Source organism: Syngnathus floridae, chromosome 3, assembly GCF_059516105.1.
Source record: "Syngnathus floridae isolate MCC-2025c chromosome 3, RoL_Sflo_1.0, whole genome shotgun sequence".
In the NCBI taxonomy this organism is placed as follows: Eukaryota; Metazoa; Chordata; class Actinopteri; order Syngnathiformes; family Syngnathidae; genus Syngnathus; species Syngnathus floridae.
Genome location: NC_142415.1, coordinates 7,915,532 through 7,934,982, shown reverse-complemented (window position 1 = coordinate 7,934,982; position 19,451 = coordinate 7,915,532). Strand labels below are relative to the sequence as shown.

Sequence of the window (19,451 nt, the reverse complement as noted above, 5' to 3'; positions counted from 1 at the left end):
GTAGTGTGGACAGGAAAAAAAAAAACGAGCTCTTGCCAAGCTGAATCGCACGTATGATGTACTGATGGACTCAGCCTGTTTTCATCCTCTGACAGGGTGCAGCAAGACCACCATGTTATGGTGATTTATATTTTCCATGACACCAATGAAGGACAATATTGAAGGCATGACCTGTTGTGACAAAGAAGAAAAAAGACTTTGTATATTAAAGGGGTGAGGTAAAATAAAAGTCAAAAAAGAGATGTAGGTGAAACACGGAATGCTTTGTACACTTCCCTGAATCCTTCTATTGTACTCTAACCACTAATTGTAACCCTTGAGAAGACACTTGCCTGAAATATGCTTAGGAATGTTTTGGCAGAGGGCTTATATTTGGTTATTGTGGGCGTTTATAAAAGCTATTATTACAATATATATACTGTAAGATGTCATATATAAACGGGAGTTTAAAATAACCCCCATGAAGTAGTTTTTAAAGTCGAGAGTTTAAGCGTAATGTATTGTGAGTCTATTTTTCAGATGGAGAACTGTGGCTAACTTGCGGAACCTTCCTAACGCTTTGACTAAAACTTAATCACAGGTTGGAGCAAGAAGCCTGCTGAGTGTCTCCAGAAAGTCTCATTATTAGAGCTTTCCATTGGTTTTGCTTGCTCTTTTATTTCTTCCTTTTTATGTACTGTAAATAATTGTATTGTTGGGAGACGCAAATGCCAAATTTTCACCCACCAAAATCAATCTAAGCCCAAGTGCCCTTCTGCGGTTTGTTGTGTAATCACTCAGTTATGTGATTTATTTTTTTAACACGGGCACTCTGACGCCTTTTTATTCTGCTTTCCATTTCTGCTGCTTCTATTTAATGCCATGAACATAGATTGGCCTGATTATGATTCATACTGATGTAATGATTTTTAAAAAGGTTTTGAAACTTGTCTCAGCAGTCAGTATTGTGTGATGTGTTGACGTTGTGACAGTGTTAGTAGGGGTAAGAGTTGTAATATGCAGAAGTGGACTTTTAAAGCATCAAACAACCATGGGATCTGCACATTGTGGCTGATCAGTGATTCAGTGAAAAACAAAAATCAATGTTATTTTGTTACTGAGGTCAGTCCAGCCATGTTTTGTTGATAGGCAGCCAATGATTCCCAATTGTATAAAAAAATTTGCCTTTTAAATTTAACATATATCACTGGACTTTACCAATGTGACTTGTAATAAAAACAAAGTCATTATTAAAACAAACTCTTAATTTTGTGAGGTAAAATGGTATTTTTGTAGTATAGTGTGTCTTTAAATTATTATTTTTTAACTATGAAAGATTCATGAAATGCAATTGAATTCAAATGTGTCACACATAGAAGGAGAGTAGAGCTACAAGATGGCTCCTGGAAAATCATGTGGCCGTTTTCAGCCTCTCTCTCTCTCTCTCTCTCTCTCTCTCTCTCTCTCTCTCTCTCTCTCTCTCTCTCTCTCTCTCTCTCTCTCTCTCTCTCTCTCTCTCTCTCTCCATATATATATATCTATATATATCTATATATATCTATATATATCTATATATATATATATATATATATATATATATATATATATATAATATATAATATATATATAGATATATATAATATATATAGTATATATATGGGGCAGTGTATAGGGGCTCCCTCTAGTGGCCCACAAATTAATCACTGGCCCAGCACAGTTCTGTTGTATTTACCTTTTAAGTTCAATGCATTTGCATTTATCTTTAAGATTATTTCAAAATTTTTATTTAGGTACAAATTTGATTTACCCTCTATGTGTGTTACATTTGAATTGCATCATTGCCTAATTATGATTTGATGTATGCGTAATTTGAAGGTTTTCACATAAAAGTTTGATGTTTCTGCTGGAAAATTGATCTGGGTTTTCATTCCTAAGCTTAAGTTTCACACATTGTCAGCCCACACAAATGTTTCCTTTCTAGCTCTGTTCAAATTCCCACTCATGTTTCTTTGGACACTTTTTCGATCGGCTAGTAGTACTAGGTAGCATTATATACAAATGTACAAATTATTTCACTGTCAATTGGTGCTTTACAACCATATTAAATTATTATTTAAAGATTTGTATTTGTACATAAACTTTTAATAGCATAGGCAGCACAATCAAACTGTGGAAACTACCTGTCTTACAGTTGTGAAGTTGATGGTTTGAATTTGGCTGCGGCCTTGCTGTGTGGATTTTGCATGCTCTGTCCATGCTTGCCCAGGTTTGCTCCTGATGGTACAGTTTTCCCCCTCATTCGCAAAGCATGCAAGAGAATTTTGAACTGGCACAAATGTGAGTGTGAATGTTCTCCCGCAATTGACTGGTGACGACTCATGAGTGTGCCCAGACATCACAAGAAACCAAATGCTATTGGAAACGAATGAAGAATTTTGGAAGTTCGGTATGGCAATAAAGTGACCTTTGATGGTAATGATTCCTCAAGCACTGGGAACTGCTGAATATTTAATTTAATACAAATGTTTTATTGACACGTGTAAGGCATACTTTGAAATAGTGAAATTATGACAACATAAACTGAGTATCTTTATATTTGCAAAATGACACTGAGAAACTCTGTAATGCATATATGAAGACTGAAAAGTGCATAATCTTGTTCCTTTTTGTTTTGTCCATACACACGTGACACTATACATAAATAGTTGCATTGTAAAATGACAAAATGAAGTATTTACATGATAATAGATTTTATACAATATATAATAAGCTTTATATTAAATCTTGGTGGATTACAACTGTGATCCAGGCTGGGTGCTATCTGTGAGTGTTAAGTAACACCTCGAGCCAGCACGGACAGGAAGTGATGAACTGTCTGGAGTAGCAGGGGCCCCATCCTTTAGCAAAACTAATACGAACACTGTGGGGGTCCCAGGGCCCCTCCTGGCTTTCAGGCTTCACGCCATGCTCGGCCATCCAGTTGGAGCTCTCATAGTCAAACATCTTGAGGGAGAAGCCCGGCATCAGCCTCTTTACGCTCAATCCTCGAGCGCTAAGGTCCAGAGTGGGCGAGTGGACGAACACTGGGTGCTGGCTGCGGTTGTACACCCACACACCATCCGGCTCACGGCTCAGCACGATGCCATGGCCAATTTTACTGCGGATCTGTTGGACGCTGCTGCTGTTCCCTCCGTGGCCGGGGTAAGCCGGAAGTCCAGATGTGCCTCGGTTGTCGTGACGACTGTGGTTGGTGTGGAGTTGGCTGAGGCAGAGGCCCGTGCCCTGAGGTAGGTCATAGAAGATGCTGAGCGAGGCTTCGTAAGCTGGGTAAAGGCGGCCCACACGCGTGCGCTGTTCCCAGTAGGCAACACTGCACCAGTGAGAACGATGTCCGCTGGTGGTTGACGAGCCCAGGGAGCTACCGGTTACTGAAGGTGAGAAAAGAAGAGAAATAATCTGTATGTGTAGTTTACAACTGTCAATACAGACACAATATTCTTTAAAAATGTTCGTCGTAATTTGCAGCGGCGGGGTGAGGATTCAAGACACTTGATTGGAGGTATGAGAAGAATTTCTGCGCAATCAAATATATCGCTAAAATTGGCACCATGAATGGTAATATTTGGCGATCATTTCATTGGTCTGAACTTTGACGATTAACAACTAGTCAGAGCTATCAGAAGGCTATACTGTATTTACTATGTTTTTTCAAAGAGGAGTGTCAATAGTCGGCTTCCTCCAGGGAAATCCTCCGACATCCCCCCTTCCCATCACTCCTTCACATCCTGCATTGGAGTGAAGGTGCAGGGCGGCAAAGACGAAAGGGGTGGGAAGCATTCAGCTCTCTGTCAACCTTGTGCAAGGCGGTGAACCCTTGACCCCCCCCCCACCCCCAAGCCCTCATGCTATCAGCTCACATTAACTCCATCGCAGAGTGATGCCATTATTTTTCTCCAGAGACTCCACTGACACAGAGGATTTAAAGACCCATGTGCCCATGGCCCCATTCCTGTCATATTCCACAGGCGCACCCCCCTTTTCTACCATCAGAAAACTAGCCCCTTTTTGAATTAACAAGCTGCATTTGGGGGAAACATATCAAGATTAGGTGTGCTGTGTATGCAGCGGCCATTTTAATTGGGGGGGGGGAGGCGTATTTATTTGGCAGGGAGGAGGAGGGCTTTGTAGGAAGAGATAAAAGTCTGCTTGTCTGTGCAAAATACAAGCGCACACTACATGATGAGATAGCACGTCGCACATGCATGCGAAAATTGGCCTTAGTGGTTCAAACATAAACTATTACCAAGCACGCATACACACTCTCACATACACACAAGCACATGCACACAAAATTGCACATCTCATTTGAGCCCCACGTGTATCATTAGTGAATTCCAGGCTGGCAACTCCTGCGGTCTGGAGGTTTTACAACTCTCCAATCACACACGCACACATACACACTCGCACACACACACATGCACGCACCTGTAATAAGGCAACACAAACATGTATGCGGAAACACAGCTAGACTTTATGAGCTCACGAGCATTTTTCCCCACAGTACACCAGGAGGAAGGCCACAGATTTCAGTTCAAATGTCTTAACAAATCGACAGGAAGAACACTGGGAAGACCTCTGCAGAACCAGAAGCTCTTTGGCGGGCTACGGGTTATGTTAGGTCAAGTCAAGTCTACTTTACCAAGTCGTGCATTCTCTAGAATAAGGCTTGGTTTTATCATTGTGCTGGTAGCTTCAAAAATACTTTTTATTGCTTGGAACATGCATGGAACCATACATTTCCAACCCTATAAAATATCCCCTCAGAAAGCTATGAAACTTATCATTAGCCCTGTGTATTATGTATTAGGTATAAATGATTCACAAAATTGGCTGGAGAATAAACCAAGTCTAAATAATAGATACATTTTCTTTTTAAAAATGGTACAATTATTTTCTATTTTCAATTTTGCGGCCCACCTGCAATACCGCCAGGGACCACTAGAGAGCCGCGGACCACCAGTTGACTATCCCTGATCTAAAACATACAAATGCCATTTAGGCCCTAATTTTTTCATGTCAATGAGTCTCCAAAAACATTTTAGTCTGAATATGTGACAAGGTCATTTGTGAGAGTGGACATTGGTTCTGTGTAGGCAAGTGGCCTAGCCAAAACAGCAAATGTCAGACCACAAGCCAGATAGCATTGCTCCACTATGGCATAAAGCCAAGGGGCATTACATAAATTTAAACCCACACATGCAGACAAAAGGAATTTCAGGCATGGTTTTGGATAAAAACCTGGAGGACAAGTAGTGGGTGTGAATGCGTGCTGTTTCCTGACAAACTGACAGTGCCACCCACTGGCCTGGCATGCGTATGACATCAGCTGTTTTTCTAAATGGACTTCTCAAAAACACAAAGAAAAATCGCGTCGCGTGAGCTGTCCATTAACCTGCAGTCGTTGAAAACAACACTTTTCATTTGCCTGTGAAAACAACACTTTTCATTTGCCTGTCGTCGAGGTCTACAAATCAACAGCAGCAAATAAGTGAAGAAATCAGTTCAACGTGTAATGAGACAACACTTCTCACCATCCTAGTGTTTAAAAGAAGAGTCTTGACTTTCAGCAATCTAAAGTTAAAAGCCATTTAAAAAGTTGTAGTGTAGTATATTCTGAAGTGCGCTTCCTTGGCAGAGTTTGGCACTCTCAATAATTCATTTACCAGTTGTTTCTTAAAGGGGTGGGGGCAGGGGTTCTTTGCCCTCATCACTTTACAAGACTGATCTACGTAGTTAATATCTTATTCTTGTCTCTTGTCTTATGACAAGGATTTATGTCGATAAAGCCTTACAAATATGCCATTGTGGAATAAAGCAAAAATGGGACTTGGAACCAGAACACAGAGGCGCAATTATATTTAAAATAATACCAATGGCTCCACTTATTCTGTGACGTCAGAAACAAAACACAGACAAGATTAATCACGAATGCGTGGCGTGGTATGTCATGTTGAATGTTTCTGGCACGGACGGTTCTTAGTGTCACCGGGCTCAGCTTGGCTCCTATCCAACTCAAGGTATAATGTGCCAGTGTGAGAGCAAAGCAGCAGGGAGGAGCTTGGAGGAAACCGAGTTCTTCAATGGAATTTTTTAAAGACGGGTTAAAATGGGAGGTTATCAGTGTGTTTATGTTTGGGGCGACTAAGTGTGTGCCTGGGAGATTGTGCGTGCCTATACGCATTTTCTGGATGCAAGGGAGGGCTGGCTGCAATTACTGCGTCCTGCAAGCATTTAAGCCAGCCAACCTTTAACAGCCCTGTTTACCAATTAGATAAGTAACCTTTGTTGTTTCATTTCAAAAGCACTGTCTCTTAGTGCCAATCTCACTGTAAAACATTCTCCTTCGTACAAGAGTGTTTTAACATACAATTTTTTTTAGCTTCTTCTCTCGACCTGGAGCTTGTCACATACCTGCGGAATGTGTTACATGGTCACTGCATTCTACGTGATCATTTTGTTATAGCGGCAGTATTTACAGAATGTTTTCATGTCTGGTCAGACAGTATAAAGAAATACAATATCAAGCTACAGACAACTATCTTTCTCTTTGGAGATAAAATCGTTTCTACCACCACACGTAATCAGCATATTATTCCTGCTTTTTATGCTTAAATTGCAAATTAAAGGAACATTTCATTTCACAATTTAACAGTTTGAGGTGTTTTTATAACATGTCTGTGAGATAATTGATCAAAATAGCTTTGAAGAAAAATTTTGGGGGTCTGGCCCTGTTCATGCAAGGGAACCAGCGGGTCTGGTTTTCATTACTGGAGCCTGAACTTTGCTGCTTGAGAGGGTTCGAGGGCTGCCAGTCGTCATCTCACCAGCAAGTGTATGCCTAACAGTGCATGTGTGTGCAAGCTGGTATGTGATCTCCTCTTTGGCAATGCTGGAAGGACTGGCTCTGGTGCGGCTGACTGCTTGCTACCACTTGCAAATAGATCCTCAAGTGTGAGAAAAAGTGAGCGCCTGTAAAGATAACATGAGGTTTTTAACTCCTGTGACTTGCTAGCGACCACTCCAGAGTGTATTCTGCTTTGGAGGCGGGTTCGAACAAATGTTGGTAATTTCGCAGCCATGCGCAAGCCGGCACATTTTATAGGGCCGTTTGCGCTACTGTGAGTGTAAACACAGCCAACTACATCACTGCCAATCAAAGGGGATCTTCTCATTCCCTATAATTTGGCGTGCTCACATCTCACTTGGAGATAACTCTGTGGGGAACAGGATCACAGGGATCTATGAGTGACCAGAACATCGGTGTGGCAGCAGACAACCTAAATGGCCGCCATCAATAAATATGACTTAAATATGGCCGCAGACCTTATGTACAGTACGTGCCCTGCCCTATAGCTGCAAACTGCCTATTGCAACAAAAATTACAATAATAATAATAATAATAATAATAATAATTAAAAAAGAATAGGTGATCAGCGTCAAATTGTCATTTTAGGCTGAGTGACTTATTGAGATTTTTCTTTCCAGGCAAGACAATGAATGTTACACTATATGGATATGAAAACTGAATTACTGTCTCCTTTTAATTCACACATTTCCAGGTCACAGCAAGGGAGGCTTCCTGTTGCCAACCTCAACCTGCAGGGGAGCAGGAATACAGCAAGGAGAAACTGGGGAAGTCAAAGGGTGAAAAAAAACTCAGTGAAAAAGGGAACTGGAAAATGAAAGAGAGAGAGAACCTGCCAAGCATAACTAGCATCCATGGAAAAAATGAAGAGAGAAAGACTGTGAGAAAAAGAGGGAGTGAGGGAGACCCTTGTCTTTCATCCACTGCCAAGGATTAGATTCCCCTCCAGTTATTAGACTCTTCCACTGTGTTGAAAGAACTGGGTGGTTTTAGGCAGGGTGGGGGTGGGGGCACAGGGGAAAAAAGGTCTCAACGACTGACTACTGTCAGCATGTTTTCTTTCAGAAGCCTTGAATTCCCTGAAAATCAGTGATCAACAGGAAATTCAGAGAAGAGCAATCCTGGCAACGAATGCTACTTTCTGTGTTTGGGACAACAAAAATCAAGCAGCGACTTTGAATCTAGCACGCCACAAATCCGGCTGGCGTCTTGACTATCTCTGCCATCAGAGGACTGTTATCGCCAGACATTGGCTTCACAGTCCACCACAATGAGGCTGTTGCTCACAAACACGCACACTGCTCCCTCCGTTTCGATGCTGCAGTGTGAAAATCCCATGCTTCTAGTTTAACAATATTAATATTCCATTCTTCCACAGCTTCCCGAATTCTTAGAATCTGAGAATGCCAGTAGAATTCCACAGATGTGTGACTCCAGCAGAATTCTTCCAGAGGAAAAGAGAAAGTGACCAGTTTCCTGCATTTCTCCGTGTCGGGCCAGGGAATTCTTCAGGTATGACATACGTCATTCATCCTGCTTGACTGGACGTCTAAACATTATATCATCCACCAAGAAGCTTTGCCTTGGCACAATATGTATGCTGGACCGAGTTACTGAGCCTCTACACGGAATTCATTCAAGTACTTTGAAAAAGTTGTTGTGGTACATTACACATTGCATGACAATTACAGCAATTTTCCTGACTTATTTCAAACCACTCTATTTGTTTAGTGTCAAAAAGTTGCTTATCACTCATCATTGGTACATTCGTCCTGCATGGGCAAGTGTACCATTGGCTCTGTGGATTATCTTGGGTCATTTCTATTATGTATACATAATAATTGGTGGGAGAGGCATGGAGGCCTCAACCTTTCCATCAATTATGAGTAGGCTCTATTTTTGTGAACAGCGTAAATTCTGTGTGGTGTATCTCTGTGTGGAGATGCATTAGACCCGATGGTGGTTATTTCACCAAAGAGCAGGGAGCGGTATATCTGCAAAAGGGAGGGTCGCGCCGCTGTGGGAGTGAACACAGTCAACTTCAGGCATGGCCAATCAAAGTAGCTCCTTTGATTTTTTCAAATGGGACACACTAATCGCACAATAGTCTCCACATGGTAGAAGTACATCTAGGTTGTGAAATGGGCACTAGGACTCTGCCACCGTCCTCAATCTTTTGAGTATCCAGTGTGAAGATTTCAAAACATAAAACAATGGCTCAAAGGATTTGATGCCCAGTGTTATATTCATGACCAAAATATGTTGTTTGACCAGCTATCTAGCCTGTGCTGGAGTTATGTAGATATGGTCTGAGCAGGCCTAAGGTTTCAATAAACTTTCTGCCACCAAATTGTCACTTCCCCCAGATGCATAGTCCAGACACTTTGAGTCCCTTTGATTTAAAGTTAACAAAGGATTGAATCAGATCATCATATTGAAAAACATTAACATAATGAGTGACACAAATTCAGCGTGTTATAATGAATGTTGCGGTAATCTGTATGATCTAAGCATATCAGTCAAGCTCTCGGTTAATCTTGTTGGATTTTCCGTAACAAACAGCGTTAGCGCAGTCCCAGTTCATGTGGTATACAGCACTTAAAAATCCTGCATGTGGTTGCATGTCTGAGGAAAACTCTCTGATGTAGCCTTGTAACCATAAATTCATATAGGGACATAAATCTGATGATGAATAAACTTGTCTAATTATGTTTTTATTCGAATGGGAATACGTTCAGGCATCAAGTTAAAGAGTAAAAAAAGGGGGGGGGGGGTTATAGTTGACATGCGCCCTTCCAACACATTCCTGGACAAGCCCTCTTCCTCGACACTTCCTCCCCCGCTCAGCCAGTCGTGGAGGTCAAGTTGACAAGTGTCTCATTGAGTCTCACGTGGGCCAACTATATGGCCTTCACTCTTCAGAACGTAATTACACAAATTAGTCATGGAACACATCCACTTGTTCCACTATGAGGAAGAAATTCCGACGAATGGTTAATTAGGGGGCATTATCAAAGTATGAAATTCCAGCTGCAGAATATAATGTTTGCACAGTAAATTTGTGTGAGCTTTGCATGATAAGTGAAATAACTGTGTATCACTTTTTAAAAGCTTTGGGCCTTTCTGATGCAATGTTATTTCTATCAAAACGAAAGCATGTTGCAATCCCAAATCCAAATTCGGGATATTAGACTCAACGTACTCAAGATCGTGTCTCTTCTGTGGCCTGTGAGATGACTCCGTGATGAAAACGTAAATATTGCTGACTCACACAAAAAGCCACGCAGCTTGTGAAAACAAGGTGAGTGTTGCTTTTCCAAGATAAACACATTTTGAGTCATTCGGCATTGCATTCAAAGTCACAGCGCAGGCTACGCTGTCCTACATTTCATCAAGTCAGAGCCTTTCAACATCTGCAAAGAATCTTTAAGTTCGGCGGCATGGCAGGATTCCATTAAAAGCCAAATTGCGAGTTGGCAGAAACTCTAAGGGAACAAAGGAAAGCCACAGCCAGTCCTGTAATTTAAACCTTATTTTAAACCGTGAAGATCTGACAACATAGACTAAGGCAGCGCATTGGAAAGACACAGAGAATGACAAGACAGCCAAAACTCAATCGAATTACATACGTGTGTTCAGTAAACACGAAAGCCAAGAGAAAACATAAAGCTGACAAAAACGCTGATGAGCAAGTAGTAAAACTGGAGGAAAACAGATAGCCTACCAATGCGTGACTCGGTGTCTTTAGAGGCTTGTGGTGAAAAAGGGCCGTGATGGAAAATATTTGAGGAAATGGCAAACGGTTAATGGGCCAACCCTTGATGTAGAATTCCATAGCCTAATGGGTCTCAGTCAGGCATGAGAGTTCGAATCGTGAGCGTGCCAGCAAACAGGCCACTAAGACAACCCGTCCGGACTTGGGCAGACATACTGGTCACAGCACACTTTGGATGTCTACTGTTTGCACTATTTTTACTTTGAGTCTAATAATATCTCGGGAATTGATTCTTCCTGGATTCTGCTCTGGAATCTAATTTAATATTCATTGTCTGACGTGGACTTGAGAAGAACAGAGCCCCAACAGAACGTTGACCGATGCTTGTCATACAGCGTCGACGAACGTGGAACATTTTTATCCTGCAAGACCACTTCAACAACGCTTTCTTGAAACGGTCTCCCAAACTTCCAAGAATGTCGGCTCCTCTCTGTGTGTCTTAACTATTAGTGGTGATATGTTCAAACATGTATCAGATGTCACTCTCCAGAGTCATTCAGACCCCACTGGCCCCCTCTCCCGCCTCTTTTGCACCGAGACCCTACTCCCCCTCACCTTCCCAACATTCCTGGGCTGTGCCCCATCAGTCAAAGAGCCAATTCATGGGGTTAATGCTGCAGTGAGTGCAGACAGGGCTTAGAGACGGGATTGTTTGGCTGATACCTTGCTCAACTTACAAAAAAAAAAAATATGATGGGGGGGTGGCAGAGGGTTCGCTCCACCAGCCCCCTTATTTGTAGCTCCAGAACTGTTATTCCTTGTGTTTTGGTTGGGACAGCACATGGATAGCGGGACTTGTCTCTGTGCCGACGATACAAAGCCAACCTGTCATTTATTGTTGTTCAAGAAAATACGCTCATCTCATTTAGATGCCTTCAGCATTTGCTTTTGTGTTCATGAGTACATTTTTATCATTTGATTGGCCCGATTCACAGGGGAAGCAGAGTACGGCTCACTTGGCGAATATAGCAAGTGTACCAGGTTATAAGTTTTGTTTGGCTCCGAGAGTCGGGTTTAACCCTAACCCTAAATTCTGGGAGTTTCCCGAATGGCTGGTCTATTTCTGGCTCAGTCGGACCCTAGCTACCTCCACCCCACGCCTACCCTTGCCCCTGTTGCCGATTATATTTCATTTTTAATATAATTACACTGGTCAACAGTACATTTCAATCAGACATGGCTTTTTTATGCTGATTTATGCAGGTATATATGATTTATGTTCATTAAATGTATTTACTTTCTTTCTATATCAACAGTTTTTTTAGATCTTTAATTTTTTTGTTTTATATTACATTTTTTACATTTGTATTTTTTTAATTTTGACCTTTAAAAGCTTGCACAATACAGATTTTACTACCACGCGTTATAATTTGTAGCTCTAACATTTCAGAAAAAAAATCCATCAGTTGCGAATCATAAATTATTAAAATTGACTAAACCATACGTATACTAATTTATACGCATGCATTCAATGATGAAAGGCAACAACCAACTTCCGTTCAACTCGTGTGGTCATGTGCGTGAGTGCATCTGTGTTTGTCCTGATGGAACCCCTATTTGAGCACACTGAAACGATCTTATCAGCAAGTCATGGCAGAAATTCCTCTGTGTCACAAACACACACACACGCACATACACACGAGCACACACTCACAGACAATAAGAGTTGAATGCTAAAAATTGATAATATCACATAAGGAACCAAAATCTACTCAAGTTTCCTTTTTCGTTCTGCGCTGTGCGCTGTAGTTTAAAAGGAATATTAAATGATTGAATGATAAAAGAGGCGAGGTCAAAGGTATGTATGGACCACACCCTGCTTGCTGCTTTTTACTTTTAAACCTCAAGCAAATAGCCGCTTTAAAGAAGAAGCCAAAGCGCATTTGTTATGTAGAAAACATCACAGGCTAGTTAGTGAAAGACTCATAATCGTTTCAAAGGAGACAGTAAATGTTTCATAATCCGGCCTCTTCATCGACAACATGTTCACCTTGCGGTGAACAAACCACCTGTGTCGCCACTGGAACATCTCAACAAAGTCTGAGATGAGAACAATGTGCAGATCTGTTTGTTTCTTGTGTGTACTGCATAAAAGTTCCAGCTCTGGGCTGCAGTCGCAGCATTAGTGCGGTGGGTGCGGTGTGGGGGGCAGGGGAGCTGAGACCACACACATGCGTGCTCTCGCACAAACACGACACGGAGCATGTCTGTAAGGAAATTAAGCGCTGCTTCATGTCGCACAGCACAATCAGTGCTGCCTCCTGTTGCGGTTCACAGTACCCAAATGGCCACCTCAAGTGGAATCCCTCGCAAGCTTTTTGTCAAAAACTGTGTTTTTGTTTGTGTAATTCAGATCAGACTTTGCTCACACCTTAGAATCCAAATTATAAAATGGTGTGGAATAAAGTGAAGAAAAGAATCATGATTTTTATGATCAGTTTGAAATCTGCATGTTGACGTTTTTAGACTTCCTAAAGAGCCAGACAAACCATTGATTATATTCTTTCACTTCCGGTAGATGTAAGACATCTAAACATTAACATAGTTCAAACAATCAATAAATAAAACCCTGATTGCTGCAAAAGACTTGCACAAAGTCTTTAAGTACTCATAGTGAGGGATGATGATTTACTAAAAGCAGCCTTCAAAATTCAAAACATGTCTAACAAGAATAATATAGTCCGGGCCTACAACAAGGCCAATCCTAATTTGGAACATCAACTCATCACAAATATTCCTGACTAACTCCGAATGTGAAAATTAGCATTCAATGTTCTCTTTTTTACACCTATTCAAATCCTAATACCATTGATTCGTGACTGTACCTAATGCATAACAACAATTACTGTAGTTGACCATTGAAAACATCATTTCGGTCAAAAAGCTTCACCACAACTCATTGCGTAATAACCAGAACCCAAACCAGAAAATGATTTGGGTAATCATTTATATTAATAATTTAGGCAAGCTGTGGTATAAAAGTTTCGTTGGGCATGTATTGAATACGTCATCGTTATTGCAATAGATACATCTGAGTCATTTGTGATCCTTCGAGGAACCAGATTTGTAGTTGAGCAGAGAAAGTCGAGGCAATCTTGCTAATATGTACGTAGAACATTTGGCAGATCCCACTTTTGTACTTTATTATGACACTACTAGACATATCTGGTCTAAAATCCCATAAAAGCCACGAGCTATGTGTGGGGTGGGCTGCGGGGGTGTCAAATGGTCAATGACTTGAGGATCTCTCACAGCCCAGCAACAGGCGGCCTCCAACACTCATGACAACAAGGCAAGACAGTGATGAGTACATCAGCTGTACATCGGACATGTCTGGGATGCCGCGACGACACCGCACGGGCTTCTTCGGTGCCCGTTCATCTTTCAGCACTTTCTACAACGTTGTCCAGACAGGCGTGATCGAGTGGGTTTGTGGCCCTTTTTTTTTTTTTTTTTTTTTAATACTACGTGGACCTCTCTGGCCGACCCCAGCACTTAAACAAATAAAGCTCTAGTTTCATCATCTAGAGGGGGCTGTTTCCTGGCCAAGCGCAACCCTAAACTGCCCCTTTCCACATATACACACACAAATTCTACACCTAAGCCAGATCACAACCGCCAGGCTCCCCCGCCCCCAAAATACAAGTCTCTTTCCACTGCTCAATTGCCGAGAGGAATGAAGGGATTTGAGGGAAGAAAGAGGGGGATGGGCGCTTGGAGAGGCAAAGGGGATTGGGTGTATGCGTGGAGATCTTATTGCAACTTCATCCCAGTGAAATATTTGGCTGTGGTGGAGAGGAAAAGAGAGATGGGGAAAGGGGGAGTGGAAGGCTACTTTTGCAGCATCAGGGCAGTGAGAGACCCCAAACAAAGTCCCCCATGCTTCACTGACAATAGACGCTTTATGCTGCAGGCTTTGGGGTTATCTTAACAGCCTTCGAAAATAGGAAGGAAGGCACGTCATTGCAACAGCGCAGCAACTTATCAATCTATGCAGATGTTCTGAAAGAGGGGTGGCAGGGTCATTTCAACATACGCACACAAATACGCACAATTACATTCATACAATTTTGTTTGCTTGAGAGGTATACACCATTACAATTTCACAGCCATGTACCACAGGAATGTATGGAGGACAAAAGTGCCAAAATTAAATCGATCAATAAATACACCATAAAATGTTGAACTGAAATGTCATTATTTAATTTAATGTTTTATGTTCTAATTAAATCCGAAATTAAATGATAATAAATGAATACACCATTAAATAATAAAAAAAATCACAAAACACTGCAATACAGGACCATGACAATTTTATTGAAATAATCATTGTAATTACCTATTGTTGGAAATTGTGTTAATTACTTCAATAACACATTGATTCATTTAATTCCATATTTAAGGAATAAAAGAAACATTTAATTAATAGAACATCTAATTCATTATTTAATGCTGTTGTTATTTTTTGTTTGATTTATAAATGAAACATTTAATTAATGACATTTTTTATTAAATATTTCATAGTGTGTACATTTATTTAATTATAGCACTTTGGTTCTCCATAGGAGTGGGAAAAACTTGAATATTTCCAATTAAAAAATACTGCAATGTACTCTACCTGTATAGTCGGTCGGTCTGATGGGAGAGGGCGGAGTTTCAGTGTAAGACAATACAGAGTCTGGAAAATGTTGAAAAAAGGGAAGCATATTACACACTTGGATTAAAGTTTCCCCTTTTCCCATCAATTTCATATTAAACAAATACAGCAAAGCCCTAATTTTACATGGTTCGATTCTACACGACTTTCTATCTAACGCAGTTTGGTCATGGGCCCCATTTTTTTTTCGTCGTAAATACATTTTACTACTAACCTTAAAACATTTGGAACACAACACGCGACTACTACAGAGACAGCAATCGGTAAGGGCTGTTTGATCTTTATGACTTTGAGACATCGTAGCTTTCGCAAGGAAGCAAGCTGTAAAGCATTATGGGCTATTTTAAACATGGAAATCAAGAATGACTTTTGGGATTACTTCAAAGTCATGAACGTGTGCAATGATTTCAGGTAATGTAAGAACGTAACATTACACATCACAGTTTATGGACGTTCTCTGCTTCAGAGATTGAAAATTTAATTTTCATTTCAAATAACGATTCTTATTTACCCGCGTTATAGTTCTTTTGCTATTGTTCGGTGAACGTGGTTTTGCTGCAATAACACTATGTCTATTCGTTTTCTTCTAATTTTTGATAATTATATCGTATTCATTTTCACCTAGAACAATGATGTTACTCCCCAACCATAAACATCTTATCTTAGTATCATTAGTATCTTAGTACGTTTCCCTACTGCAATTACCCGATACACTCGTATGCATGGCTCTGATTTTTTTTCCTCTTCCAAGACTTTCTATCTAAATTTTGGGGGGGATTCCCAAATTCTGGACCCCAAAGTCTCCATAAAATTGAGGCTTAGCTGGTGAAATTTCTTTGGTATGGTAAACAAAATAAAGTGGAACATTAAACACACCTTTTGTCACCATAAATGATTTATGATAGTGACAGCCTTTTTGAATTTCCATGTGTTCATTCCAACCGTTTTTATCGAACTTTGAACTAATATGAATCTTTTGGTTAACAACCAAACGAGAAATTACGTTGTTTGTTTTTCTTAAACCATCCATCTGTTTTCTATGGCCTACTGCTTTCACAGGTCAGTAGTTAGTACCCAGACTGTAGTTTGGTATCCTTTCTAAACACCCAGTGGAAACATGTGATTAAGCATCAGATTCATTTTTAGATAGACTTTATTTTTCAACATGTAATTTTACATCCAAGCCATGATGTCAACCACAGAAGAAAACGTGTCAGCCTGCAAGATGACGATGCCTGTCATTTACTGCTTTGTCGTGTGTCTGCTGCCAAACTCACCCAGTGGCTTGTGTTCATCCGAATGGGACACCGAGTATGGAGGAGGAGGTGACTCTGGAACAAAACACGGCAACGTTTAGAAAGTTTTAACTGATCACTTATAACAGTGTTTCTTTCATGGAGCAGTCAGTGTTGCTCATGTATGTTACTAAAATGATGATTCCCGCCATACCAAACAGCACAACTCTTGCATTCAGGCTCAATCCCTTCAACACGTACACAGTGAAATGAAGCGCGCTGCCCCTTTAAGAGCACAGGCAGTAATTGCCGAGTCCTCTGTCAGATACCCAGCGAGTCAGTCTGGCGCCAGCTCTATGCAAACTGTATATTATCGGCACTCCTTCACCTAAATAACAAGAAGAGGACCTCCTTGTCAGAAGGAGACAGGGGGGGGGGTCAGAACCTCGTTGCAACTTGAGAGCAGCCTTCAATCGGATCGTGTTGCAAGCAAGTTTTCTGGAGCAAATTTAAACAGTCTGTAAGAATTGTGTTTGAATGTCTGGCAGGAATAAAAGAGCTTGACCAATAATTCAGCAAACTATTATTGTTGACTTCTGATTTCAAAACTAATAAGGTATCAATGTGTTGTGTATATGTAATACGTAATATGATGAGACGATTAAACATTTATTTGGTTTCACCATCATAACGACCCAATAAGGGAAGCCATAACTACAACGAAAATGAGTTTGACACTCAAACGGGTTTCCATACTTATGTGACTTCCGATGTCAAACTCCACTCTCATTGAGTGTATGCGTCATGGCTAGCTGTGTGGCTGGCTTCAAGGTTCACCAAATGGGCTCCCAAATGGGCTCTCCACACACTCTCACACACACACTTCCCCGAGGTATTTGGTGGTTTCATATCGGATGGACGGCTGGATGGATGGATGGATGGATGGATGGATGGATGGATGGATGGATGGATGGATGGATGGATGGATGGATGGATGGATGGATGGATGGATGGATGGATGGATGGATGGATGGATGGATGGATGGATGGATGGATGGATGGATGGATGGATGACAGACAGACAGACAGACAGACAGACAGACAGACAGACAGACAGACATTGGCTATTCACCTGGCCCACATAATCGACTGTAGTGGTAAGGGTTGCAGCACACCTTTCCACCGTCCCCCCCTTGGAAACTTTGGCAGTGGTGCAGAACTTTGAGCGGGGACGAGAGCGCCAGGTCGCTCCATCGGTACATCCGACCCAGGAGGTACTGAGGCGAGACGTGATGAGCCCCTAACCGAAACTTTGTGCTGGGGACCATGACGCACTCACTTGGCACCCCTCCTTTGGACTCCACAGCCTTCAGTAACAGGTCCAGACTTTGCTCCGGAAGTCTTTTGAGAAAAGCGTAGGCAATATTCACGATGTCACACTCGCAGGGGGCCCTGTTGTCTTTAGGGGGGCCTGAGTGGGGGCCCCGAGGTCTGCGATCCCACTCCCCAAACAAACAACATGTCACCGTCGCGTCCGCCTCCTGTTCACTGCGAGAGCTTGTGCGTCCCCGATCGTCGTCAGCCTGCTCCCCTTCCTCCCTGTCCCCGGCTTCGCCCGCGGGGTCCTCCCCGGCGCGTGTCACCGGCCCCTGTTCTTTTCTGGGCAGCCCGGAGCCACATGGACATCCTCCTTCAGCTCGGCCGCTTCCATCGCTCTGGGTGAGCGCACGGCTTCTCCACAGTCGCCGTACAAGCCCGGAGCGTCTCGGCCTGAACATACGACAACCTAGACCGTCCCGGATGCGTCGCGTCGGTCTCGTCCGGCTCTCGGAGGGTCCCACATGGGTTTATTTAGACTAGGCGACCGGGACGTGCGGATGGTGCACAGTGCGCCCAACATGCGCAGCCAGGGGTGGCCGTCCCCGGGCTCACACGCAACATTTGGGAGAGAAAGCGTTCACTTCGACATCACAGCTCCACGTGAAGCATGCACACCACACACGTTGAAGATCTTGCGTCGAAACTCTATGGAACCTCAACTCATTCAACTCCACATCCCACACACAGTCCTCGAACCATAGTTCCAAGAGCACTATCACTATCATCTGACAGTGTGGCGTTCGTGTCACACCTCCAGCGTTTCTTTTTCTTCGGCACCACAACAGCATCTAAAAAGCAACATGTGCAGGATTACATCCAAGAGCCTGCCAGGAGTTTGCCTCCTCCTTTGGAAATTCCGGCATCCACATAAAAGAAAACTTCCACTCCGACGTAAATCCCAAATCGACAGAAATCCCTTTATAATCCCGCTACAAAATCCGGAGATAAAGCACCACACTGGAGTTCTTTTTCAATGATAGCTTCCGTTCTTTGAAACTGAGTTAGAATCGTTCCTCTCCAGTCCCCCTGCAAGCAAGTCCTCCACAGGCACACACACGCGCACTCAAACATGCGCAGGCATTGGAATGACGCGACGTCAAAACGACCATTGGAAGGAGAGTCTTATTCCGCATGTATTTTCAGAATAAAAGACAACCGCCAAGTCGCCCCGAGCAAAATTAGATTTTGGGCCCTTAGATCTGTCAGTTATATTTATTATTAAATCATGAATTTTACGACGTACCATTACAGTATAATGTACATTTAATATTTATATTTCATTATAGTGATAATAACAGTACTACTGCTGCTACTAGTACTACTACAAATAATAATAATAATAATAATAATAATAATAATAATAATAATAATAACAATAATATAAAATAATAATAATAATAATAATAATAATAATAAAATGGTGGTGGGGGGACTATCAAGAGCGGCCTGGTGTTGCGTTAATTGACATTCTAAATGTGCAAGAGCAACAACAACAAAAAT

At 41.8% G+C, this 19,451-nt stretch overlaps 1 protein-coding gene across 1 annotated transcript; it reads right to left on the bottom strand.

Annotated features, from left to right (window-relative positions):
• Positions 1-2,486: 2,486 nt before the first annotated feature.
• Positions 2,487-19,036, bottom strand: LOC148400307 (SMAD family member 6-like). Its single transcript, XM_088371621.1, has 4 exons — positions 17,704-19,036; positions 16,614-16,667; positions 15,298-15,357; positions 2,487-3,407 (listed from the first exon to the last, which is right to left on the bottom strand). Exons 1-4 carry the CDS (start codon positions 18,347-18,349, stop codon positions 2,797-2,799), a joined length of 1,371 nt encoding a protein of 456 aa, XP_088227747.1. The 5' UTR covers positions 18,350-19,036; the 3' UTR covers positions 2,487-2,796.
• Positions 19,037-19,451: the final 415 nt, after the last annotated feature.

Excerpts from the sequence above, each read along its gene's own strand:
- LOC148400307 (XM_088371621.1), bottom strand. The coding sequence starts at position 18,349 with ATGTTCAGGCCGAGACGCTCCGGGCTTGTACGGCGACTGTGGAGAAGC. Across the intron at positions 16,668-17,703 it reads CAGTCGATTATGTGGGCCAG|AGTCACCTCCTCCTCCATAC; the intron begins GTGAATAGCCAA and ends GTTTTGTTCCAG. Across the intron at positions 3,408-15,297 it reads CAGACCGACCGACTATACAG|TAACCGGTAGCTCCCTGGGC; the intron begins GTAGAGTACATT and ends TCTCACCTTCAG.